This window comes from Dunckerocampus dactyliophorus, chromosome 4 (genome assembly GCF_027744805.1).
Source record: "Dunckerocampus dactyliophorus isolate RoL2022-P2 chromosome 4, RoL_Ddac_1.1, whole genome shotgun sequence".
Lineage (NCBI taxonomy): Eukaryota > Metazoa > Chordata > Actinopteri > Syngnathiformes > Syngnathidae > Dunckerocampus > Dunckerocampus dactyliophorus.
In genome coordinates, this window is record NC_072822.1 from 22,743,491 (window position 1) to 22,770,667 (window position 27,177).

Consider the following 27,177-nt stretch of genomic DNA (forward strand, 5'->3'; position numbering starts at 1 on the left):
TTAAATATGTTTTAATTTTACTGACTTTACTTGGCTTTAATACTAGTGTATTAACAGATGGAAGTGGACAGAGGACCATAACTGTGATGACCCCAGAATCACAGGGCGATACTGGGGCATTAGTGCAAACAGCAAGCAACAATGGAAAATATCTCCTTTACATTCTGAAATGATGTACATACTGTACAACATTCAAATAAATATGTTTTCAAAAGCACTGTAATTGTCTTCTTGGGTTGATTGTAGCTGTGAGATGGTCCATTTCTTCAAATCTCTGGGACTTCAATTCCAAAGCGTAACTTCTGTGGAATCCCAACATCTTCCCAGTTGTTACTGGCCTCAACAAGCAGCAAAAACATTACACAACACAATTCATACAGTAAGCGGAAGTGTTTAGAAACGACTTTAATGCTCATATTTTTATTTTTTTTTTAACTATTCCATTTGTACCTGTTCGGGATTCTGTGGCTCGTCGGTGGAGGTTTTCATATGACTCGTGACCCACAGCTGGTTTGGTGTTAAATCTTCATCTGTGTGTATTGGGTGATTGTCCCAATCGTCAGAGAATTTTGCCAGGTCGTCCTTGAGGCGGGGCAGGAAGACGTAGCGGAGCAAAACATGTGTACACTATTGAAGACGTCAAGTACAGGGTTTCCCCTAGGATTTTTGATGATGATGATGATTGATGCATCCCATGAACGTAATAGCCAATTGTAGCTCAAAAACAAGGTAGTTAGATGCTGCCAGCCAGGCATGTGAACAAAAATGCCAGAAAGTGGAATGAGATTGAAACGTGAGCGATCACACACGCTGGCATAGATAGGCTTAGCATGTGACAAGCTGTCGTTAATTGACGACACATTTTACGGGCTATTGTTCATTCTCCCGATAATAAGAAACAAAATGAGTCAACATAAGATGTGTCGCGTATCTGGTCAGACACACGCAAGTGCCAGCAAGGCAGACAGGCAATTCTGGTGCATGCTTATCAAAATAAAGTGCAGTGAAACACACCATTGAACCAAGGTCCTGGGCAGCGATCGTTGATTGTCTCGTCATTCTCAGTTAAATTGGAATGAAGCGTAGGTCAGTGAAGAATCGAGAGCAAGGAGAACATAAAACTGAGAGCGAGCAGAAAACAGAATCGAGAGCGCAGAGAACAGAAGTGAGCGTGGAAAACAAAGTGAGAGGTGATTTTGCAAACATGAGCGAGCATTTTAATTGTGTGCGCCCTCTCAGTTTTTTTTATGTGTCCACAATAATAATTTTATTCCCCACAATATTATTTTTACCTTTTCAGTTTCGATTTTTACGCTTGTTTCCATGTAGTTTTCGCCCTCCTACATTTGAAAGTGAAGTGACGCCATAGATCTCCTGTTAATACACTTGCTATGATCATTATGGTCTATATTAAGGAAAATAGCATGTTTAGTGGTCAATAATACTGTTGAACCAAATTGAATACTGTATTAGGCTTACTAACATGAATCAGGAGCATTTCAAAACATGATGCTATGAATACGCACACTTTTTGTTTGTACATTCATACACATTAGCTTATGATCATGTTCAGTTAGCAAATCCATGTTTACAACAGTGATCAAAAATAACAACCAGCACATGTAGTACATGTAGTGCATTGTCCGTATGGTGAAATCTTGGTCACAACTGCCTACTTTGTCACTTCTCTGAAACCAAGAAGGTGAAAGGTACTTTGAAACAAGTGCCCGAGTGCCTTATACACCCGAAAGTTATGCGAGTTTAAACAGTAATGTGAACAGGCAACATTTCCACTGCAAATACACAGAACACCAGGGGTACTGCCATGCCAATGAATCAAAGAACTGCAGCTGATAGCTGGCAGCATTTTCTCTGGCTCAAATATACACAGGCAGTGTGCACAAGGTCATTGATAGAGACTCACAACATCTCGAGGAACCATCCATCTTGCTAATCACTGGATGTGTCATGGTGAATAATCATATTATGATAAATAGCTGAAGCCTTCTATTGTGACAAATAGGTTGTGTAGATAGAGGGTGAAACTTTTGGGATAAAGGAGATGCACAAAATGCTTGCACACAGACAGTAGATTATGGAAATTCACTCTTAAACACTTAAGCACGCACGCACACACACACACACACACACACACAAGTGACAAGTCTTGAACGTGCCTGTCATCCCCTGCTTTGCTGTATGTATTCTTTTACCCGTCAACCATCTGCTTCTACTGAAATCAAAGGAATCTGCTGTACTTTTCTTTGACTCCCTCAAAGATAACATTTTCAAAAGCTAACAGGTGAAGACAGATTTGTGACGCAACCTGTTATGTAAAACAGTTGCATTGTGAGGGGGGCAGCATGAGATGATAAGGTGAACGGTCTACATCGAGGCATGAAAGGCGCATCCATTTTTGAAGCAAGAGCAGATGGGGAACAGATGAAGGTAACCGGGATATCAATTAACATCAGTAATACTCTGAGGCAATGATACAACAACACATACAAAGTGAGTGCTGTTAGTTTGCTGGGCAGCTGGTGGACTTCCTCTGAATGGCCTCCAAGTACAGCAATGATCAGTCCCATCACATAATTTCTTTTAAGGGGTTCAAAGAGCCGCTGTTCGTTGTTTGATGAATCTATTGTTATGCTAATCTTTATACTTCAGAGCTAAATTAACAGTAACGGTCTCATCGACACCATAAGGATATATTTACCAAAACAGACAAGGTGTGATGGAAACCAATTCGGTATGAGTATTGAGCAGTGAATTGCTGTGTTTCATCCAGTCTGCTTTTGGTGTAGAAAATCAAGATCTTTGTCATGCGGTGTGCCTTTACAAGCATTTGTAAAACAATTGTAAGCTCTAAAAAGCAGGGTATTCTAATAAGACTGTACACTGGGTTCTCTACTTACGAACATCCGACTTGCGAACATTTGGAGATACGAACGCAAGCTGACTGGTCTATATTTTCATGTATTTTGTCGAAAATTGCGCTATTTTGTCATTTGAATTCCTTCGAAAATGGTGCTACCGTATCATTTACGAGGAGAAGAAAAGGAAGACCATAGAAACTTCCATTGAAAGCTTCTTCAAACGTAGATCTGCTACTCCTGCACCGTCGTCACCAAGTGACTCGCCACCAATGCCTACACCTTCGTCTGCACCTTCATCACCAATTCCTTCCACCTCAGTAGTTTCCCCTGAACTACCTCTTTTAGAAGAGTCTAACGACGACGATGATTTGTACTTTTTTCAATAACTCCTCCTCCACCACTACCACCAATGACGTATGCTCGACCACTCCTTAAAATTACCGTAATCAAAATGATTCCATTGGTTTCTGAGGTGAGAGACTCTGCACTATCTAATGATATCCGGTTCATTACAGTAATCATAGGGACTATGTCACAGCAGCTCCAGGAAGACAAGTAATGTTGGTAGGTGTTTGTGTACAGAAACAGAGCAGTGAACAGAGCAGTTCGTGCTCATTTGATGGAGAAGGTCAGAGAAGCAACCTTCTAGGACAAAGTTCTGTAGAAAAGTGGTTTGTTATATTTTATGTTTTTGTGCTTAGCCATGTTGTTTGTCTCTTTTTTGTGTTTTTGCTTGATTGCAAAACACGTCGAGGACGTCGCCTGGTAAGCAAACTAGGAGGGACATTCACATACTAGTAGTCATTCATGTTGTACAGTTATTCATGTACATTCTGGGTGTCTTATTCAGCAAAAACGTGCAAAATCCAATTTTGTTTTCTGAGGTGGTCTGTCATAACCATAGGTGGTCATGAGCTTTCGGTAATGACTGAAATGACAAGACCACGGGTACTTGTATAAGCAGCCAAAATTAGTTTCCTCCATAGGGTGGCTCGGCTCTCCTTTACAGATGGGGTGAGGAGCACTGTCATCCGGGAGAAACTCAGAGTGATGAGTGATGAGAGGGCTTGGGAATCTGGTCAGGATGCCCCCTGGACGCCTCCCCGGGGAGGTGTTCAGAGCATGTCCGACCAGTAGGAATACTTGGGGAAGATACAGGACACATCGGAGAGACTATGTCTCTTAACTGGCCGGGGAACACCTCAGGATCCGCTGGAAGGAGCTGGATGAAGCAGCAGGGAAGAGGAAAGTCTGGGCTTCTCGTCTTAGGCTGCTGCCCCTGTGACCCGACCTTAGATACGTGTGAAACTCAGCTCAGGGGCACAGTTGCCATTTGCGCACACCCTCGCGCTGACGTTTCTCCTCGCTTGCCTGCATGTGTGTGCACTGCTCCTCTGTGTGGTGCGGAACACAACATACACACTGCAACAGAGTGTAAATTGAATTTCCCATGAAGGATTATAATCAGTCATAAAAGGAGAAGGGAAGGTGTAAACAGCCCCTTTGAGAGCAACAACGTCATATGCTTGGTTACATGGTGCGTAAAAGACATCATTACTGATGACTCAACTCAACTACAGTGTTTCTGACCTCCTGACCCCCTTCCTATTAACATTAACACAAAAACTCTGTGCCTGGAGCTTCATGGTATGGGTTTTGAGCGCTGAGCAGCAGCATGCAAGTCTTATATTAATAAGAACAACACTATATGTCACCAAAAGTTATGCACATAAATTCAAACAGTATTTTTATGCCCAATCAATTCATACAGTGGCCATCGTGCTGAATGCTGAATGAGGATACTAACCTGTTGCCTGATGCTGGGTGTTAAAGTAGGTATGAGTTGGTGGACTAAAACTTTAACAGTAAGTTTATTATACCATTGAAGGACAAAATATCACCAAAAAAATCCACAAAAACAACAACAATAAAGAATGTTATACATTGATTTGTATTTGAGTGAGTTAAGTATTTTATTCCCGACCAACCAGCAAGAATTTGAACCCCAACAGACTGGTCATGTGCCCATGAAGCACACACATTTTCCCTGTGCTTTCAGGAGTAAACTTGGTGAGACAGATACAACCTTTGAAGGAAGAAATACAAGATACCAGTCAGTCTCCTTCGCTCTGGAGCTCCATGCAAGATCTCACATTGTCGGATAAGAATGATTCTGAGAAAGGTGAAGAATTGTACAGGAGGAGCTTGTTCACGATCTCAAGGGAGATGGGACCACGGTCACTGAAGAAACCATTGTAACACATTTCTTCTTTGGAATGCATTGAGATCCCTCAGGGTCCCTCTGCTCAAGAAGGCACATGTGCAAGCTTCTGCCAATGAACAGCTGAATGATTCAGAGAAGGCTTGAGACAATGTGGTCTGGTCAGATGAGAATATTGAGCTGTTTGTCATCAGCTCGATTTCACGTTTGGAGGCAGAGAAATGTTGAATATGAGACCAACGACACCATCCCTACTGTCAAACAGGGAGGTGGAAGCATTCTGCTTTCGGGCTGTTTTTCTGCTAAGGATACAGGAAGACTCGAAGACAAACTGAGTCCTGTACCATAGAATCTTGGATGTGAAACACCTGACTTCACTAGGAACACTAGAGATGGATTGCAGATAGGTCTTCCAGCATAACAATGACCAAAAACATATGGCCAAGGGAACAAAGGTAGTGGCTTAAATGGACTTTCACTTGCATGGCACTTTTCTATCCTCAAAGTATTCAAAGCGCTTTGATGGTTACCGCATTTACCTAGTAATGATGCAGCATCACAATCAACTGGGGGTTCAGTACCATGCCCAAGGATACCTCAACATGGTCAAGGGAGGACAGAGAATCGAACCAGCAACCGTCAAGTTGGGTATGACCACTCTACGACCCGAGCCATGTCGTCCATTAAGACAAAGTGCCATAAGATTGCTATCCAAATGATAGCCTTGAAACATTTAGAATTTGAAGAATATCTATAAAGAATAGAAGCGTGGAACATCATGTTCCTTCTGAGACATGTGCAAGGCTGGTGACCAGATGCGACACATCTAACCTTTGTGCTTGCCAACAAGGATTTCTCCACCACGTACTAAGTCACAGTATTGGGAGATCAAATACTTATTTCACTTGTCAACTTCTCAAACACAAAATAAGTTATAACCTTTATTTTTAGAGCGATACCAAGAAGACATTCATCAAAGACATTCTTGCCTTTTCAGGGGGTAAACTTACAATATCAGCAAGAAATCAAATGACTTTCCCTACTGTACATTACAGGCTCCCTAAGTGTATTCATAATGTATTTATACTAATCCATAATCTACTTACACTCGTCAAGCCCTCTGCGCTTCCTGCAAAGGTTCTTTTGTGTCACATACTGTACCTATTTATTAGATAGCATAGCATATTTTCAAAAGAGCTGCATACATTTTGACATATTCACTTACCTTGACATTCTAAACAACATCCATTTGTTTAACAATTGGTTATATATAGGTCTACTCATTTTATAGAAACATATACAAGTATTTCAAAGAGAAAGACTGTCTTGTATGTCTCAGGATCCACAGATTAGCACTGGCGCCTCAGGAAGCTCACGTTCACCTTTGTGATTTTTATATGTCATCCATATTACTCATATACTGTACACCATATAACACTTCATGTTTGAAGAGATGTCTAAATGTGTCTGACATTTAAAATCTCATTAATCTACTTCTCCTGCACACGTGAAATGTGCATGTTTTGAATTGCACATTTGAATTGCATATTTGAATTGAATTGCACAAATCCGCTGTTATTTCCAAACTAAATTACTGGTCTCCAAAGAAACTCATTAGGATAGCCAGATTGTTCATTATTTCAGTATTGGCCACGTTGCGAAACAAAAGAATGTTTGAGGTTTTTTCATAGCATGTGAAGATTGCAATTGAATACTTTCATGTCAACTGAAAAATGTTCTTGCTAACACAGGCAGGCGGCCAGCATCACTGGAAAGATCATATTGTGACAATACAATTGATATGCACCTGCTGCAATGAATACTTTATGAGTCATTCAGTGGAAAAGAAAGGAAGTGAATTCAGTAGCAAATTGTGTCTGTCAGGTTGTTAGTTGAGGGTACTGCACATGAAAGGAGGTCCAAATAAAAAGAAGGTATCATCTTACAAATACATTTTAAATTGAAGTTCTACATTCAATAATACACATTTTCCAGGTTGATTTGGACTACCTACTGTCCGGAGAGTGAGACAGAAAGCAGCTGCATTGTCCTTGTTTAGCGTCAAAGCCAAGCAAAGTGATTTGCTCATGTTCAGATATTGAAGTGAAAGTTCCACAAAATTTGCAGAGCCTTCCTTGAATGCTGAATTGCTAATACACGGAAATCCACTCTGATTACATTCATTCATTCATTTCCCACTCTTTATCCTGTTCAGGATCAATTTAGAACTATCTCATCTGATCTTGATCTTGTGTGTCTTGTCATATGTCAGTTAAAGGGCACTTATTGCTTGATGAAGACTGAACAACGCACCAATTCATTTGGATGTACAGTATAGTTGTCTGTGGAATTGTTTGAAAGCACAATAAAAGTAAGTCTTTGGAGGACCTTTGCTCTATCCCATCTCTTACCTGCCTCACAGACAACTTACATAGGCAAGATACAATACATTTGTAGCATGACAAGCTTGAATAAAGCGCAGTATGTGTGCATGAAGGAGTATGTTGCTGGTAAACTGAAGTAGCAGGTAGACGTTGATCTGAAAAATAATTTGATGTTGTAAGAACATGCCTGAGTAAAATCATATAAAAACGCTCCAAGTGAGCTGCATCCTTAATCACATCCGATCTGACATTTCAGTGTTTGTCATCTTTAGGTGATCTTATGTGTGCCTTTTAGCATGTTCCAACTAAATCTGACTGATTGATTGATTTTGTAATGGGCAAAGCTTACTAGCGCCTCACTGATAAGGTCACGCAGCTGAAAAGTGCTTCAGCAGTCTGGCACTACACATCAAGATGTAGGCAGCAGACTAAAGTGCATATTTCAGTGACAATGCACATTTGACATGACATCCCTCTGTACTGGAAAGATAAAAAGCAGAGTGCAGAGTCACAGGTGACAAAAGACACAGGTATACCTCTGACCCGCTTGTGTTAAACATGACATTCTCTTACCAGCCAGTGTTGAATTCCACATGGGCATCAAAGAAGCCAACAACAGGAGCTGTGGCCGCATTCCAGCCATGGATTCTGGCTCGGATCAGACCCTCACGTTTGCTGTTCCTCACAATCTTGACGAGGCCTGGGTAACGCTTGTTCACATACTGATCCAAGTTGAATTTCAGCTCCACTAAAAAAGGACAGTTTAAACAGAATTGGTTACTCATGTGCAGTGGTGTGCGGTCAGGCCAGAAAAGCCTTCTCTGCTGTCCTAAACACTATCAAAAGCACTCATCTACATTTACAACTTAAATTCTAGTATTAGTTCCATGAAATTGTATTCATATATTCCCAGCAGTCTATTATCTTCATTTAGTAGCTTGTCTTTTGGCTGCACTGCTTCCAGTAGTGCATGTATATGTTAGATTTTTTTTTTTTGTCCAATCAGACTTCAGCTTGTATGTGTTGCTATGTCAAAGTAATCTGCTCAAAGCCTTCAGAATCAGGAGTGATGGCCCATGTCACATACACACTAAAAGCAATGGGGTTGTTTTTTAACCAATAAAATTTCTGATTCACCTGACATTTTTCCGTCCTCTGATCGGTTGAGCAAAGCAAAACTGTTTGTTCCAGAAGCCAAGTTACGTCCAAAATGACTGAGTGAGGAAGAAAAATTGACATCTCTGGTGAGTGGATGGATTTTATTTACAAGGTTTGATATTTTTGTCATGTTATTATATAAATATTGATTCTGAACTGCTCCAGGGGTGATGTTGTAGCGCACCCTTAATCACCGAGCCGTTCCATTTATGCTCTATGCATTTGGTTGAGCGCCACATTTTGCACTGGCTCCTCCGATCACCGGTGAAAATTAGTTTCTAATGCCTGTAGTTACTAGCAGTAATGTAAGTCAGGTGTATTGGTGACTATGTTTTCGAAGATATCGGGACTGACGTGGGGGTAGTGGTGGGGTAGTAATGTCACTTGCGTTTAACATAGGTGACCGTGGTTCGAAACCTTGCCATGGTCTATTTCTATTATAATTTTTTAAAACGATACTAGCCCTCACGGTGGTTGATGAAAACATTCTGACCTGTTACATCCCCACTGAAAGCCCAGGTACCAAATGCACCGCCCGCCACTGTTCAAGAAACTCACGTGTCCCAGTACAGACGTAAAGGAAGCATGTTACGTAGTCTGTGGTAATCATTTGGCATTTTGGTTGTTGATTTCAATGATGATTCATGGGTGACCTTTGCTAATACTGACATGCTGAACTATACATATATCCAGCCTGTACCTGGTACTTACTCAGTAAATACTGATAGAACTATGTAAAAAAATCTAATTGACATTATTTTACACTTTATCAGTTAGGTTAATTGGAGACTCTAAATTGTCCATAGGTATGAATATGAGTGTGAGTGGTTGTCCACATGTGAGGGGCATCGTCCACTGTAAGCTCTTGCCACAAGGCCAGATGTTCAGCACGTCTACAAAGAGATCCTGTGGCATTTGCCGTGTTCAGTGCATGAGAAGAGGTGAGCTGTAGCAGGACAACTTGTGGCTGCTTCACCATGACAACGTGCCTGCTCACAATGCCCTGAGCATCTGACAGTTCCTGGCCAAGAAGAACATTTCCGTGCTGGAACCTCCCTACTCACCCGACTTGGCTCTATGTGATTTTTTTTTACTCTTTCCCAGACTCAAGGTGGTATTCAAGAGGACGTGTTTTGAAGACGTGGACGACACGTTTTGGCGCCTACCCTATTTTCTTTATATTTACTTCCCATGAGATCCATCTTTGTAAATCACAACATATGTTTCCACTGCTTTGCTAATGATCTTCAAATATAAATACCACTTAAATCCAACACTGACTGCATCCAGCCCCTTCTTAAATGTATAGAAGTTCAAGCATGGATGGCAGCAAAATTCTTAAAATTAAACAAAAGCAAAACAGAGATTGTGGTTTTTGGTGACACACACATTTGAAATGGTTTTAACAGTGCAATTGGCCCACTTGCCTCATTCTGTCACCGTTTTGGTTTTATTATGAACTGTAATTTTAAACTTGACAGACAAATTTCAACAGTTCCAGGTTCTTTCAACTACAGCTTTTAGGTTGGCTCCAAAAAATACATGCCCACTGCAGATTTTGAGAAACAAATACATGCTTTTATATTTCATCAGTGGTTCCCAAACTCCAGACATTTGAATTGAAACCATGTACCCCCTACTCCTGCACACATTAAAAACATCCACCTTTTTTTTTTTTAAATCTTCATTAACTTGAAATATTGAACATTATTAATTGGTTAATTCATTTTATAGTAATTAATTCTGGTTCAAATTTTGATTAAAAGTGTTACATAAGCGCTGATAAATAGATAAGATGTGAAATTCTCTTGGAGATGAGTAAAGTATTTATCTATGAAAGTATTCATCCTACATCTATTTTATTTCTGCCGGCTGTTGGGATCCTTGACTGGGTTGAACAAAGTTTCACTTTTGTCCACTTGCAATCGTTGCATATTAATTTCATACCAAATTGAAAGGGAAACTTTAACAAACATGTATTCAGGTACAGTGGTGTGAAAAAGTGTTTGCCCCCTTCCTGATTCCTTTTTTTGGGGGCATTTTTATCACACTTAAAAGGTTTCAGATCATCAAACAAATTTAAATATTAGTCCATGACAACACAACTGATCACAAAATGCAGTTTTTAAATGAAAGTGTTTATTATTAAGGGAGGGAAAAAAATCCAAACCTACATGTCCCTGTGTGAAATAATAATTGGTTGGGCCACCCATAGCAGCAACAACTGCAATCAAGCATTTACTTGCAATGAGTCTCTTACAGCACTGTGGAGGAATTTTGGCCCACTTCTTGGCAGAAGTACTGTAATTCAGCCACATTGTTTTGAGCATGAACCGCTTTTTTAGCATCATGTCACAGCATCTAATAATAATACTAATACTACTACTACTAGTACTACTATTACTAAAAATAACACATTTAATTTGTAAACGCCTTTTTAAAAACCCAAGGACACTGCAATGACACAAATAAAACAAAGGATAAAAAGAACACAAACAAGTCAGAGGGAGTATGCAATTTAGCAATTTTGAACAGATGAGTTTTGAGTGTTGATATGAAGACGGGGAGTGAGTCAATAATTCGGATGCCCGATGACAATGAGTTTCAGAGTCTGAGAACTTTCAGCTGCTCTGCTCGCCATGGTCCTGAGGTGGGAAGAGGACACAATGAGGTGAATGGAGGAGGAGGATCTGAGGGAGCGAGCTGGAGTGGTAGTGTGGAGGAGGTCAGTCAGCTACAGAGGGCTGAGGTCGTGTATGGCCTCGAAGCTGTGTAAGAGGAGTTTGTTCTGTAGTCTCTGCTGGACTGGGAGCCAGTGAAGTTGCTGTAGGATGGGAGTGATGTGATGAAATTAGGCGGTTCTGGTTAAAATCCGGGAAGCGGAGTTCTGGACCAGTTGAAGTTTATGGAGGGACTTCTGGGAGAACCCAAGAAGGAGTGAGTTGCAGTAGTCGATTTGAGAAGTGACCAGGCTATGGATAAGGATGGAGGCAACATGGATAGTGAGGGAAGGGCGTTAGACGATTAATGTTGTGAAGGTGAAACTAAGCAGAGCGTGTGATACTGTTGATGTGGGATTTGAATGACAGTTCACTATCCAGGATGACACCCAGACTCGTTACCTGAGGACAGGGGAAGACGGAGGAGCTGTCGACGGTGAGGGTGAAACTGTTGACTTTGGAGTCATGATTTTGTTCCAATTAATCGGTTTTGTCACTATTGAGTTTGAGGAAGTTTCTGGTGAAACAGGATTTGATTTCAGATAGACAGGAGGTGATGGAAGGACGGAGGGAGTATGGAGTTTGGTTCAGTGGACAGGTACAGCTAGGTGTCATCAGCAAAACAGTGGAGCTGGATATTGAACCTGCAGAAGATATTGCAAAGGGGGTGAATGTAAATGATGAAAAGAAGGGGCCCCAGGACATAGCCCTGAGGCACACCTGTAGTGACAGTGTATAGGTTGAACTTGAAGGACTTGAGCTGCAGGAACTGAGTGCGGTCTGTGAGATATGAGTGAAACCAGTCTACGGTGGTGTGGGTGATAACAATAGATGAAAGTCTGTTGAGGAGGATGGGGTGTGAAATGGTGTCAAAGGCTGCACCAAGGTCAAGAAGGATAAGGATGGAGACTAAGCCAGACTCGGAAGCAGCGAGAAGGTCATTGGTGATTTTGAGGAGGGCCGTCTGTGCTGTGACGTGGGCGGAAACCAGACTGGAAAGGTTCATAGAGGGAGTTATGTGTTAAGTGAAGGCGAAATTGGGAGGTGACAGTTTTTCAAGAATTTTTGAAATGAAAGGAAGGTTAGAAATAGGATGAAGGTTATTGTAGTTATTCGGGTCTGAACCAGGTTTTTTTTTTTTTTTAATTGGGGTGACAACTGCAGTCTTGAAATGTGATGGAACAATTCCAGTGGAAAGTGAAGCGTGAATAATGGCAGAAATGAGAGGAAGCAAGGAGAAAAGGCAGGATTTGACTAAGACTGTGAGGTCAAGCTGACAAGTGGAGGACTTGGACTTGCGGATGAGATTGGCGATTTCTGACAAGTTGGGGAGTTGAAAAGTAGAGAAAGTTAGACACTTTGAGAGAGGTTTCGGTGGAGAAGGAGGCACACATTAGAGGGTAATAGCTGGTGAATGTTATGGATTTTTTCAGTAAAAAATGAATGATTGAATTGCAGTTGTCAGTGGAATACAGATGGGGGGAGGGGTAGGGAGTTCAGTGGTTGGAGAAATTTGTTCATCAGTGAAAACAGGGTCTTGGTGTTACCTTCATTTGAACTGATTTGCCTGAAATAATAGTTTAATTTCATTTGATTTGAAGTCCTTATAGTGTGAAATATGGGTTTTGTGCATTTCCTTGAATGGTAAGGCCATTTGTTTTTTTATGGAGTTGCTCAAGCTTGTGACCTTTTGCCTTCATTGACCGGAGTTCGGATGGCCGGATATTCTCCTTCAGGATTTTTTGGTAGACTGCAGAATTCATTGTTCCATTCATTACAGCAAGTCTTCCAGGTCCTGAAGCAGCAAAACAGCAGACCATCACACTACCACAACCATATTTTACTGTTGGTATAATGCTCTTTTTCTGAAACGCGGTTTTACTTTTATGCCCAATGTAATGGCACACACGCCTTTCAAAAAGTTCTACTTTTTTCTGGTCAGACCACAGAGTTTACCACAGAGTTTACCATGAGTGTTCCATGTTTTCGCCATTTGTGGATAATGGCTCTAATTTAGTGTGGATAACTGTGGTTCGCTCGAGTCCCGAAGCTTTAGAAATGGCTTTATAACCTTTTCATGACTGATAGATCTCAATTAATCTCAGTTAATTTATGTTTTAACGAGGGGGCAATCAGTTTTTCCACACAGGGTCATGTAGGCTTGGATTTTTTTTTCCTCCCTTAGTAATAAAAAGCTTCATTTCAAAACTGCATTTTGTGCTCAGTTGTGTTGTCATTGACTAATATTTAACTTAAATATTTTTTGATGATCTGAAACATTTAAGACAAACGTGAAAAAAATTAATCAGGAAGGGGGCAGACACTTTTTCACACCACGGTATTTTGAAATGTGGTTTTCTTTTTCTTCACAAACACAAATAATTATGCTTATACAGCAATGTTGCCACTGTACACAAGTGTTGGTGTGTAGTATCTAATTTATCAACTGATTTTGTGACAGATCATCTGATGAATTATACCGTGCCCTCGCCACTACTCCTGTTGATGAGGCTGGTTGTCATCACTGAAAATAAAGTTTGCCAGATAACCATCCAGCTGCACAAACCGATGTCTGCGTTTGAGGATAGATGACTGTTTTTTTGTGTTGTTGCTGAGTGTTCCACTTTCAGAAGGAGAAATTAATAAGGATGCATAAGACACATGGGCTTTGAACATCATCCACAGCTACTGTAGCTTGCAACATAAATCAAACGCTGAATGTAAAAAAAAAAGTCTAATCCCCAGTCAGTGTGAGAGCAAAAATGAAGTTAGGATGACAGGCGTGTTTTTCTGCTGCCGGGAGAAGAGTTACAAACTTTTAGAAAGCTTTAAGCAAGCCTTTTAATGCCAATGCCAGAATCAGATCAACTACAAACACAAGATGTTCCTGTAAAGTACTGGATCTCCCTGGCATCATGTGGCGCAAAACACCACTAGCGTCTAAATGTATGAGTAATTTCATTAATTCTCATTGCATTCACAATTAGCTGAGCAGTCAGCACATCTCAAATGTACTAAAACTGTTAAAGTGTAATAATTACTGGGACAACCGTTATGAGGCTCCGAGTAATCCTCGCAAATAAAATACTGGCGTGCAACCATGGGAAGAGAGTTATGGAGCCGAGAATACTACACAGCGAGCATAAAAATACTATTCATCATCCTGTGAATACATAGTGCAAATGCACATGGAGCATCGTTATTTCTTGGGACAACAAGAGAATCATGTAGCGTCATGTAACAATAATAAATGGTATAGTGAATCCTATAGTAGCATGGCGCATTGTATGCTTCAATTCCACACACACACACAAACACACCACATTTTTGCATTTTTGTTATTAAATTTGTTCTTAATGAAACTGAATCCAATTTTTTCAAATAATGTAAATCCACCTAATCAATTGATCTGTTCCTGACACGCAAAAATATGAACAGAAAACACATTTTATAGAGAAACAATTATAGTTTTACGTGCAGAAAACAAAGTGACATACATGTGAAGCGAAGAATGACATGTATGAATGAACATTTAACATCACCTTCACCTACTGAAGACTACCAAACACAGAAAAAGGTGGAGGGGGGATGGAAGAGCCACGCGGACACTGTTTTATTCTGAGATGTATACTTGCTCACTTGAAATTTATTGCAAACTTCAGCAGCAGGTACAGTCATCATTGCACGCACACTAGCCGGCTCACTATCTGTTATGTGTCTCCGTTAAACTGTTCCCTCTGCAACCTATGTTAACTGAGGCCGAGATTCTCAACTGGTGGGTCGCGACCTGGACCCGTTTTTTATGGGTGGCTGGTCTTTGCTGGGCAAAAAAAAAAAACAAATAATCTTGCACTTTTATTCTGTCGGGGATTTAATTATGCAGGCTATTAATACTCCTACAGATGGCGTAAATGTTTTGTAGTACAATTTAAAACCCGCTGTCACTAACATAGCAGTCAACTGCCATTAAGATGTTATTGAGCCTTAGAAAGTGTTTGCCTGTAAGTATATGTAGGTTTATGCTTATTATTTATCAGCTGTTTAAGTGGAATGTGCTTCTTAGCTATGTATGTAACTGTTATATTTGGAGGTGTTCGGGCAACAGGCGGGGTACACCCTGGACTGGTCGCCAGCCAATCACAGGGTATATGGGATTTTCAATGTAAATAAGCATCAAGCTAGCACATTTGTTTGTCACATTTATTATTTTGACGGTGTTTGTCTGACCTTTTGGAACAAATTCTGATACTATTATTTGTTTTAGTGGTTACATTTTTGGTTACAATATTGTACTGTTGTATTAAGTTGTGTAATGAAATTTGGATTTCTTGAAATTCACAGGTAAAATGTTTTTTATATAATAATTCAAATATTTAATCAGATCTCTGAAATTTCCAGTGGCTGATTTCCATCATTTAATATGAAAACATGTGAAATAATGAAAAAAACATGCATCATATTTGTTCAGATCTATGCTCTACGGATCTCATTTGGTGACGTTTCTTAATGGAATGGAAGGCTGTGTGACTCATTAAGTTTTTCTTTCTTGTAAACATGGTGAGCAACAATAATTGGACACACATACACTCACACACAGCCAAAACGCTCATCAATGGAAATTTGATTTCTGAATCCTATTAAATGCCACATGCTGTCCAAGCTACAGTAACTGATGTGTCGTGGCAAACATGTATTCTGTGCGTGATTTATCATAAATGTCTCTGTTTAATTGCACGGGTAGAGACTAAGCCATTAGAAAAAGTGAAGTAGTCTTGTCTGCATGCTAATGTCAGAGCGGAAAGGCTCCCAAAACACAGCTTGCCCATCTGCACAAACGATCATTACTATACTTACAAATGCTCCAAAAGCTGCTGACAGACAATTTGACCTTTTCTTGAAGATGCACCAGAATGGTGATCATTGAAAACATCAAGCGCAAGAAAAAATTGGCAATAAGTTACTTCAAAACAAAGATGTGTTCTTTAACAAGGTTCAGATATACTGCAGTGTTAAATAAAATAATGTTTCATGGTAGAGTGAAAAGAAATGAGTCTATTAAATCAGTGGATTAAAAAGTTTGGTGAACTAATGTACTGTATAATGATGGCTATGTTTGTTCTCATGGGTCCCAGTGAGGATAGCAGTTCTGTCTGTGACTTCTCCTTCAACTTCCTTCCTGGAGTTTCCTTTTTCCTTTGCCAATCTAAAGGAGGTTGACTGTGTTGAGTGAAGGAGGGCCAAGTGTAATCTAGTGCAGTGTCCCTCCCCTAGTGGCGGTTTAGATATGGGTTACATGGGCAATTTGCCCAGGGTGCCGCAATGATTCATATTTATTTGTGCTCAGCGTTGCCTCTCCCCCGTTCCCCAGTGCTCACATAAAGTGCATAAAACCAAACCAATGAGAGATTAGCAACACAAGTCGACATCTCTGTCAATGTAAACAAGAAAGTGAGGCTGTAACATAAACTTCAGATTTGAAATAGTGTGATCGCAATACCGCCAAATCCTTGGCGGTTTCTGGCATGTGCATTATGTACAAGCACACCGCGTAGCATTGATAAAAACGCGTCATCCCACCCAAAAAAATTTGCCATGAAGTGTTTTTGTGTATTGTCAATCAGTGTTGGTATGAAGTATGTTGAGTTACAGTATGTGGGGAATTAGTGTCCCCCTGTGTTGTGTGGGCACAACAGTGGCTGCGGGGTGTCCAGCAGAGAGCACCATTGAAGCTACAACTGCCACTGCCCCCCATCCCACACCCCCTAAACATGAAAGCCTAAGGGATGTGGAGTTGAGCATCATCACCTGATCTGAGCATCACACAGCATAAGGATTGTTTCTCATTGCCATGGAAACAGTACTATGAAATTTTTTTCGTAAAGGATGAGTCTTGTCCTGTCATCTCTGTTTTCTATTTTGAAGTTGTTTTGGAGCCTGTACATAAGGAGTCCACCCGCAGGGGTTCTCCATCCTGTTACTCACTCAAAGAAACAAAAGTGCATGAATAGCATATAAATTTTCAGGTCTGACAAATACATCCTGCCATTACAGTTTAGACTCCTGTTCAAGGTCACAGGATAGCTGGAGCGTATCCCAGTTGACTCTTTTTCCTCTCCCATGTGGCCCAATTCAGAATCAGATATCAATCATATGTTTTTGTATATTTGTGTCCTCATTTGCTTTGTAACATCTAAATTTGATGAATGGAGTGTCATGGATTGTCAATGCAGAATATCTTAATATACCACATCACTGTAAGCCAGAGGTCATCAGAATGCCAATCAACAATTTATATACAGTAGTCATCCAACCAAACAACACAACCACAATAAATCTAAACCTGTTGGTATCCTAACTGGGTCCTTGTCACATCTGCCAGGAGAAGAAGGGTCAATACAACCAAGATTGAGAAAAGAAACAGGAGGCGGAATATGGTGGTCCCCTCCAAGGCTGGTTTGTCAAACTTCAAACATATTGATGAATGTCAAACCTACCAACGCCCTCAGACGAATGCTGGTTCCTCCAAAGACAAAATCCAGAGAAGCAATGTTGTTTATGCAGTGCAGTGTAGTGAGGAGTGCAATGGACAGGCCAAGCAACCTTTACACAAACGCATGGCACAACATAGGAGAGCAGTTTCTTAGGGCCCAGAGTCAACACTTCAATTGCATCTAAAAAATAAATAGAAGGGATATTCCCATGAGGACAACGATGTCCAAATTTTGGAAAGGGAGAATTGCTGGTTTGAAAGAAGTTTGAAAGAAGGTGTGAAAGAACTAGAAAGGCCCTCTCTAAACAAAAAATGTTTGTGCGATTACCTATCATCCATGTATAACACACCTTCCCCAAAGATTACCTCATTCCACTGTAGGAGTGACCACTAATGAGCTGTTTTGCCACCAGGCAGGCGAATTACCTATTGTTATGCAGGGCGGTCGTTCATTAGCCCGGAAACAACGACAACAATTGTATTGTGACCGCCCCCATGGGACACACACACCAAAGACTGTCTGGATCCCTCCAGATCCCTCCTGCCCTTTCTCCCCTCGCCGACCTTCCATTCCCTTATTGCAGCGCCTTGATGTATAACTTTGTATAACCCTGATATGGAGTCAACGCTGCAGCCTTTGATGGCAAATCAACATACCAGAAACATACCAGATTGGCATGAACTCTCTCTTGGTAACATCTGCTCTCTTCGATATGTAAGATTGTTTTTCTCCTTCTAACCTCCTGCTTTTTGTGCACTTTTTGCGGTGTGATTCACATTTTGCAATAATGCCAGTAATGTTGAGATGACTTGCCTTTAAAGCCACTGAATTAACTTCAGAGAACCATGGCTAATATAATTACCTCGGCTTTGCCATATGTCAATTTCTAATGTTTGTTTACGACTGCGTTGTTGCTCAAGCATGTTGCTTCTGCTGCTCAGTAATTGTACAGTAAGTTAGTAATATCTGGCCACTTAAAAGTAGATATAAACAGAGAGTAGAAAAGTGAAATTACTGCAGACACTACATTGCAATTGGGAATAAAGAACTGCAGTGTAAATCCAGCATTAGAGTCTTACATGATCCCAACAGATATGTTTTTGGACTGTGTGAGGTGAGGTGTAAGGTACCATGGGAGAGTTGCACATAGAAAGTTTGGAACCAAGATTCAAATGCACATCCCGGCCTGAATGTTTTTGTGGTGATATGACCTGGTGACCTGGTAATCAATCATCATTCTAATAATTTCAGACTAATATGGCCCATATTTTTGTCTAATATGGCTCATATTCAAACTTGCAATAACAAAAACATGATAGCTTGATGGACAATAACATAAGATAGTATATATAAGAAAGTCTGATGTTGCATTGGAATTGGACAGCAGCAGGACACCACAGAGCAAAATTTCAGCAATGACTAGTAAGATTTTGATTAGTGTTCCCAAGTCAATAATTGAGTTGATTGTCGTTGAACTGTGCTTACCACTGTCGCTGTTGTCATCCACCAGGATGATCTCCTTAAGCAGGTGAGCTGGAGTGTGGTTCACCACACTGTGGACGGAGCGCAATATCACTGACAAGGCCTCGTTCACAAAGATGAAGACCACAGAGATCTGAGGAAGGTCCTCTGGATATGTCAGCTGTTTGCACCTGTGAACATCAGTTTACATCATTATTATTATGAGCCACTTTTAACTCATGATAAAATATTCTGATTAAAGAGTTCAGTTTAGTAGTCTCACTGATTAAGACATCAGCTTCCTCTATATTGTGTTATACATTTCAGTCAAATGTTAATTAAAGTAGTGAATAGTGGGGGTGTCACAAGATCTCGTGTCCAAAGAGCTCACGAGATTAAAAGAAAAAAAAAACTCGTGGGCCTGGGATGATAATAAATAAATTACCAAATCACACAATGGATGAAAATGAACTCGATCATTTTGCTAGCCTCAATATATTGCCATGTTCATGTGCGTCTGTTTTTCTCGTCAGGCAGGAAGACGGTTCACTCTGTGCATTGATTTCAGCACCTTGCGTGGTTATTCCATAGAACAATGGCATGAACGGAGTAAGACCTTTTCTCAGTCGTGCAGTCTCTTTGTCACGGTGGGTGGAGGCCGGGCCACTGGCATACACACAGTGCAGAAGAGTATAGCCTTGTGAGGAGCAATGCAAGGTAACATAGTAAAAATAAATTAGTAGATTGCAATATATTGTCATACATTTTTTATATTTTTTCATTGTACTTTTCTTTAAAGTAAAGTTAAAATCTCGTCTTGTCTCATTCTTGTAGGCCCAATCTCGTGAACTGTGACACCCCTAGTGAACAGTAATACCAGTGAATACTTCAAACGCAGTTGAGTGAACAAAATGCACATCCAAAATAATTGTTTACCATATTGTGAATCATTTCTAACCTCAAGATGAGTTTGTGTCAGGAATTATTTCAACACACCTCAGTCTTTTGCAAACAGAACAGTAGTGTCTGCTGTGTGCAAATGATGGGTTACCTCACCAATTTTTTGTTGGTAAATGTAGATAAAACATCAGCTATTGCAGCTAACAACTGGTGCAATTTGTGCAAATAACAGTGAGGAAAAGTCAAAAGTTTGCTAATTTGGTACGCTGAAAACCCCAACACTGTACAACACTCAACCTGGTTTAACAACTGCATTAGCATGTATCATGCAAGTGAAAGTGTCTCTTCATTCTTGTCATCGAAAATGCATATGTTGTACATCTTGTGCAGACTGTTTGATAAAGGCATATAAGACCAAATTACACAGAACAGCATGGCTGTACATAAACTACAATGATCAAATAAATATGACAATATCCCAATTAAATTTTTTTTTATTGAAAGATTAAATAACCATCAGAAAAGTAAAATAGTACAATAGTAAAGTACAATAGTATGTTGTTATGTGCTTATATACAGTGAATACTCACAAATTCATGATTCAACATTTGCGACCCCACACATTTGCTGATTTTTGGTCAAAATATTTATTATTATTATATTATTTGTAAAAACCAAATAAAAAAAACATTTTGTGCTTAAAATCGCCATAATTAGGCCCTGTTTTGGTAGAAAACGCATTTTCAGTTTCACTACATTGGTAAAGCTTGAGTTGCACAGAACGTAGTCAAAGGCAAACACTGTTCTTTCTATGCAGTGAATCAGCTTGATATTTACACTTTTACTCACACATCACAAACCAACAGGAGCTTAACAACCCACATGCCTACCTCACTCACAGTGCAACTAAAAATAACAAATTACACATGTGAAACACACAATGTAACTATCACACAAACTATGCGGGTATCAAAATAGGTGCTTGCACACTAAACCATCCAACCAGCTTTTTTCTATGCCGTTTATCCTAATTAGTGTCACGGGGGTATGCAGGAACCTATCCCAGCTGACTTTGGGCGAGAGGCGGGGTACACCCGGAACTGGTTGCCAGCCAATTGCAGGGCACAAAAAACTATTCACACTCACACCTATGGACAATTTAGAGTCGCTAAGTAAGCTAACATGCATGTTTTTGGAATGGGAGGAAACTGGAGAACCCGGAGAAAACCCGCGCATGCACGAGCAGAACATGCAAACTCCACACTGAGACGCCCAAGCGGCGATTCGAATCCAGATCTTCCCAATTACCTGACTGTGTGGCCAACATGCTAACCACTAGGCCACCACCGTGCGGCCTGCTTACACACTAAAATACACGCAAAACAGGCGCGCTAGGAAGCCGATGCACACACTTACTAGTTGTGTTATTTGTGGTTGCACTGTCAGTGAGGGAGGCATTTGGTTTCATGACCTCCTGTTGCTGTTATTAACACTAGCAGAGGAAGTATTCTTTGTGAATATTGGGGGCCAATTCAGTAACTTTAGGTTTGAACTACTCCTACAGAAGGTTAATACCTGTCTGAGGGTGTCAGACAAAGCTGAGCATCATTATTTTTGCTCTCTTCAAAATTACAATGGCCTCTATGCTTTCTTTTATTTTTGGATATAGGATTAACGTTGTAGTTATAGCTGCCTGGAGTGTGACCCCACGTAGGGCCAATTATTGAAGCGAACAGTAGTCATATGTCCTGAGTACTTTGCCACCTCCTCCCACAAACAACAGCATTTCCTCACACACTGCATCAACCCTCTCTGTCACTTCCAGCTAAGTACAATGTTTTCGACACAAACACACTATGACTTTGAAATAAGAAAAACGTATTGACAGACCAAAAGCCTTTCAATGATTTTTGTGGAAACTGAAAACACACCCAGCAACACAACAACAAAGCTGGAATCTTCCACACTGCTCCAATTAGGCTCCTCACAGAACAGCTGACAAAAACATTTTACTTGCCTGTGACGTTGTCCATGTTTTTCAGCAGTGCTGAGTCATTATGTAGTAATAATGAGGTTTCTATCAAGTGTTAAGGCAGTTTTCAGTAATGTAACACCTCATTAGAACAGGAAAATTAGAGTGATACATTTAAGAATAAACACATTTATGAGTGTAATGCAGGCTCTTAAAGTATTTCCGTAAACATCAAGACTCGGAACATGCAACATTTTGCATTTAGTAGAAGAATGCAGTCATGCAAGGGCAGTTGCAAGAGCAGCATCAACACACTGATGTCAGAATTGATCTCTCACAACTTAAAAATCATCCCTTGGCAGGTAATATGCACTTGAATTACAAATTAGAGATGTTACAGGCAAGACTGAAGAGCATTTTTAATTTCTTCTCATAAGACAAGTACCAGACACTTCCTGCTTAAATGAAATTGGCAATGAATATTTGTGAGATCATATTTCAGCGTATAAAAGTCGCCTTTCTTGATCAAAGTCTGAGCTTCAACACTGCTGTGATCACGTTGTTTTCTAACACAGGCGGGTTTGCCATCTCAGCTCTGCAGGTGCTCTGTTGAACTGGGACATCAGTATGAGTGACAAGCAACTATGGGATGGGAGAGGGATGGCTACGTGCCAGGTAGATCCCAGCATGGTGCTTAACTTACATTCTGGTCTTTGCCAAAGTCTTACACTGTATTGTGGATAGATAATAATTCAAACATGACACCAAAATCCATCGTACTGATAAAAGGGCATAACTATCAACTATTATGTTTAATTCATTCATGAAAACAAGAGCAAAATCAACCGTTTTATGGTTACTTTTGTGTCCTCATATCAATCAAACCACATCTACCCAGCAATAGAAGCTGTACGTGTTTGACAATGTTTTAGATGCAGTATTTCTTTCCACTTTAAGCCCTGGCTTCAACCTCTCTTCTAAAGAATAAACATGATTGATACTCTCCAATCCTTCTTTATGCACGTATGCTCTCCCACAGCAACTCTATTTGTTCCCTCGCACAGCTTTCTCCGTATGGCTTGCCTCATTTAGCCCTGCCAAGTATATAAATACAATGACAAATCTGGCAGTGAGTTCATGCTGGTATTGTTCTGAATCACAGTTTTACTGCAGCAAGCAAAATATATACAGTTGCACTCAACATACAGTAATTTAACCCCCATTACGACATTGCACTTACAGTAGTTGCAACATGTACAATCTTCCAGTAAAAATGACCTTTTGAAATATAGCTGTGTTAGGTTATTTGATTGTTTTTGTTTTGGAAATTATTGCAAGTTTGTGAATTTGCAAATAAACATAATTTACAACGGGGACTGAATAATAATGAGTGCAATTGTACATATCTTTCCTCTCTGCCTGGGTACCTGACTTGTGGAGGGTTTTTGCTTGAGGGTGTGAAGCTTGATTGCAGTTGTTAGACCATATATTGACACAGTAGTTCCATTTCTAGTTACTGGATCCAATTTAGGGCATCAGTCAAGCTTCCACTTGCGCCTGTCTGCAATAGTAGGGAAGACTTGTGAAGCCGATGAGTTATTGACTCATCTGTTTGTAATGAGTTTGGCCAGCACTCATAATTTGACCAAGAATGAGTTTTGACAGAAACAGAGCGACAGTTTAAGATATATTTCTAACATACCATCTCCTTCTTCACCTTGCAGTCCCAGACGCTCATTTTGGCTTTTTCCCAAAAGCTATACATTTATAACCTGTGAAATTGAACATTTAACTAAGCCAATGCAGTATGCCCAGTGAAGAATGATAATTTACCGTAGCCTCTCTAAAGACTATTGCAGGGATAAGCAGGAGCAATAGAAAGAGTAACAGGAGCTTCTGAGAAGAAGATACCTTCCAATCTAATCCATATCCTTCTGGGCCTCTTTCCTCAGCATCCTTCATTGTCTGACTGGTTATCAGCCTACCACACTGAGATAATTTCACATTAAAGGAGTGTACATAATTATTTACGTTTATTTAATGTCGCAGGTCAAGATAGAGAGAAGGAGTCTAACAATGCATCCCCAAAGGGATGCAAGACTGAAATGTATCTTCCTATGTATGACTACTATGAGTTCTATTTGTTCTATGAGCATTAATAATGTTACTTGCTTTCCTGCCAAAATTCTTTTTTTCCTCCCAGAGCCATTATTGCACCAAGGCCACGGCCCAAGGACAGCAAATAGAGCCTATTTAAGTCCCTGATGGTGTCTTGCCCAGACGTGAAGGGCAAAAGAGAAAAGCAAGCAAGTCTGCAATGATTTTAGGATTACATTTTTTGTGATAAGAGTACAATTATGTGGAATTGGTTCTGCTGAGACCGCAGAGATCATTCAGTCATGGCTCCATCGACTTATCTATTAAAAGGCCATTAGACAGGTGGCATGTTGGTCCTACATTTAACCTCACAGCTGAAGTTCTGGAGCCACCTGTCGCTAGTGGGGAATAGTCATTGATCAGAATTAGAACTGAACTACCAATCACAAAGATCCTTCAAAATCATCGACAAAGATCTGTTGTAAAGACAGTAAAGCCCCAACTCTACTGTAAGATTACATCGTATTTGTTGCATACACACATACTGATCTGCAGGGGTTGCTACAGTACCATTTAAATACAAATATGAACTTTACCATGCTGTTAGCAGCAAAACAGAAACTGAATCAGTGGTGAATAAATCGCGTCTGATCAGTGAGGCTGTACAAATGTAACCCGCCTGGTCCAGCCATCCCCGCGTCCTGCCCGAACTCGAAAGAGGGTAAGCAGAATAAGAGTCAAGAGCACTAGCCAGCGAGCTAAAAGCCCAAACTGTCAACTCAATGTCCAGCGCGACTCTTAAGGCATCAAGGAACAAGGTTTACCAGCATACTTTGGGACAGCTGCACCAGCTAGCATCCATTACTCTCGCCTCACTAAACCTCACTCTTATCTGGGTCACAGCATCAATGTAACCTACCCAGTTCAGCCAGCCCCGTAATTATTATTATTATCATTTGTTGTTGTTGTTGACTGGAAAAGACATACGTGGCAAGAGGTCTGCGGTCGTTGCTAGAGTTGAACTATTTTGGTGCTTTGCTGACTACACTTCGGGACAGAACAGATTGCTGACACGCTCAACAGGCGAGAGGTACAGATTATTTGAAATAAATCAGTTACAAGTGCTGACAGTTACTAGCAAGCCAAGCTAACCGGCTAACTGCTATTCAAAGCGGTTGCCAAGCAACAATGCCAAACAAAAAGCAAAATGACACCAGTCTTGGAAATCTGTGTCCAAAATCAGAAACAGGGCCATCCTGGCTGACGAATAAGGTGTATTTGACATTAGAGGACGCCTTGATGAATATAAATTGGGGTTCAACATCACGTTTATGTCCAGATGGCAAACACGAAGTTATTTCAAGCAATGAGGGAGGAGCTGACAGCGCTACAGTCCCAATCTGTTGTACAACTAAGGCTAGATCTGAGAGACCTGCTAACACAGATTAGAAATGTACAATCACAGAACAACATCCTCAAAAAGAGCTTCTCTGACATCCATGATGAAGTCATAAACCTTAAGGAGGAAAATAGAACACTGCGCAAGATTATCATGGAACTACGAAATGATATCAAGGTATTATAAGGTGATAATGCTGCCTTGCATGCTGCTCTTAAGGAGGTTAAAACCCCCACTAAGGATAATAGAGCACTACGCAATGATAGTAAGGTACTACAGGATGATATAAAAGCACTAACAGGTGATAATGCTGCTTTGCGCGCCACTCTTGAGGAAGCGAAAGAAGCAAAGCAAAATATCATGAAGCAAATGAAAAATACAATTGATGAGATGGATCAGAATGTACGAATGAACAAGGTCACAGGGCTCGGAATTACCCCAGGTCAAGTGACAAGGGTTGACAATTGGAAGGTTGACATTGACATCAATACCACGTTGCAAGAGACTGTTCAACAAGAAGTACTTGAAATAGAAACCCATGTATCTACATTCAAGGACATTCACAGTAGAACACGAAAGACGGAGGGACAGGGACACCTGGAAGTGGAACCCTTTAGCTATAAAGACCACAAACAATTGGATTGGAGAATGGTATAGATCCGGACAACAATGAAAAGGGAAAAACATTTTCTTTCTTCACAAACAACTGCTTTTATTGTATGGAAGAATCATGTAAATAGTGAATTAGTGCATGTTGAATACAGCAAGTGAACAAATGTATGAGCAATTGAAATTGAGAGGGGTAGGATTAAATAAGCTTTGCTTTTTCCTACTCCTTTTCACACATGTGGAATTGTGAATTGTAACATGAAGCATGTCAATTTAAACTGTAAGCATGTTTGAAATAAACCATAACCATAACCATGAATTGGTCATGTCTTTACAATGGGGATAACTTCCAAAATCAGCAGAGGCTCGAATAATTACATCCCCCACTGTATACCGTACAGTACTTATATAGTACAGCATTACCTCAAACAAGGGCAGTTATAGTCGGAAGAACAGCCTGCAGAATGTAGACCCAGCAGTGTACCTACTACTAAACAGAAAAAATAGATGACATTTAATAGCCGAAGCAGCTGCTACTTCAACAAATCCCGAAGCCACTCTTCCCTTGTGTCTGAAAACCCATTTTTTGTCAAGTCAATGAAAAAACAATTTCCTAAAACCCCTTCCATTGCACATATACTCTCTGCTGACTTTATTAATTAACAAGCTTCTTTTTACTCACACTCCTCCCACCTTCAGTCTTGACTGTTTTTTCTCCTTAGAATAAAACTGTGGGGATGAAATGCATTGTTGTTACTGCATCTAAAGCGCTCAGAAGTCTCTCTTGGATGTCAGATTCCCTCTCATTGTCACATCCCACACTTTCATTGTTCTATGACACTGAATGCCACAAATGCCATTCAGTCCCACCATAGCTTAAGATAGA

The 27,177-nt window shown here is 40.4% G+C and overlaps 1 protein-coding gene across 1 annotated transcript in view; it reads right to left on the minus strand.

Moving 5' to 3' along the window:
- The window catches only part of galnt9 (polypeptide N-acetylgalactosaminyltransferase 9), a 118,292-nt gene that overhangs the window by 73,298 nt on the left and 17,817 nt on the right, over positions 1-27,177 (minus strand). The window contains exons 3-4 of the mRNA XM_054773168.1: positions 19,339-19,505; positions 8,058-8,232 (exon numbers count right to left, since the gene is read on the minus strand). Coding sequence (XP_054629143.1) covers positions 8,058-8,232; positions 19,339-19,505 — 342 coding nt within the window. The remainder of the gene's footprint in view (positions 1-8,057; positions 8,233-19,338; positions 19,506-27,177) is intronic.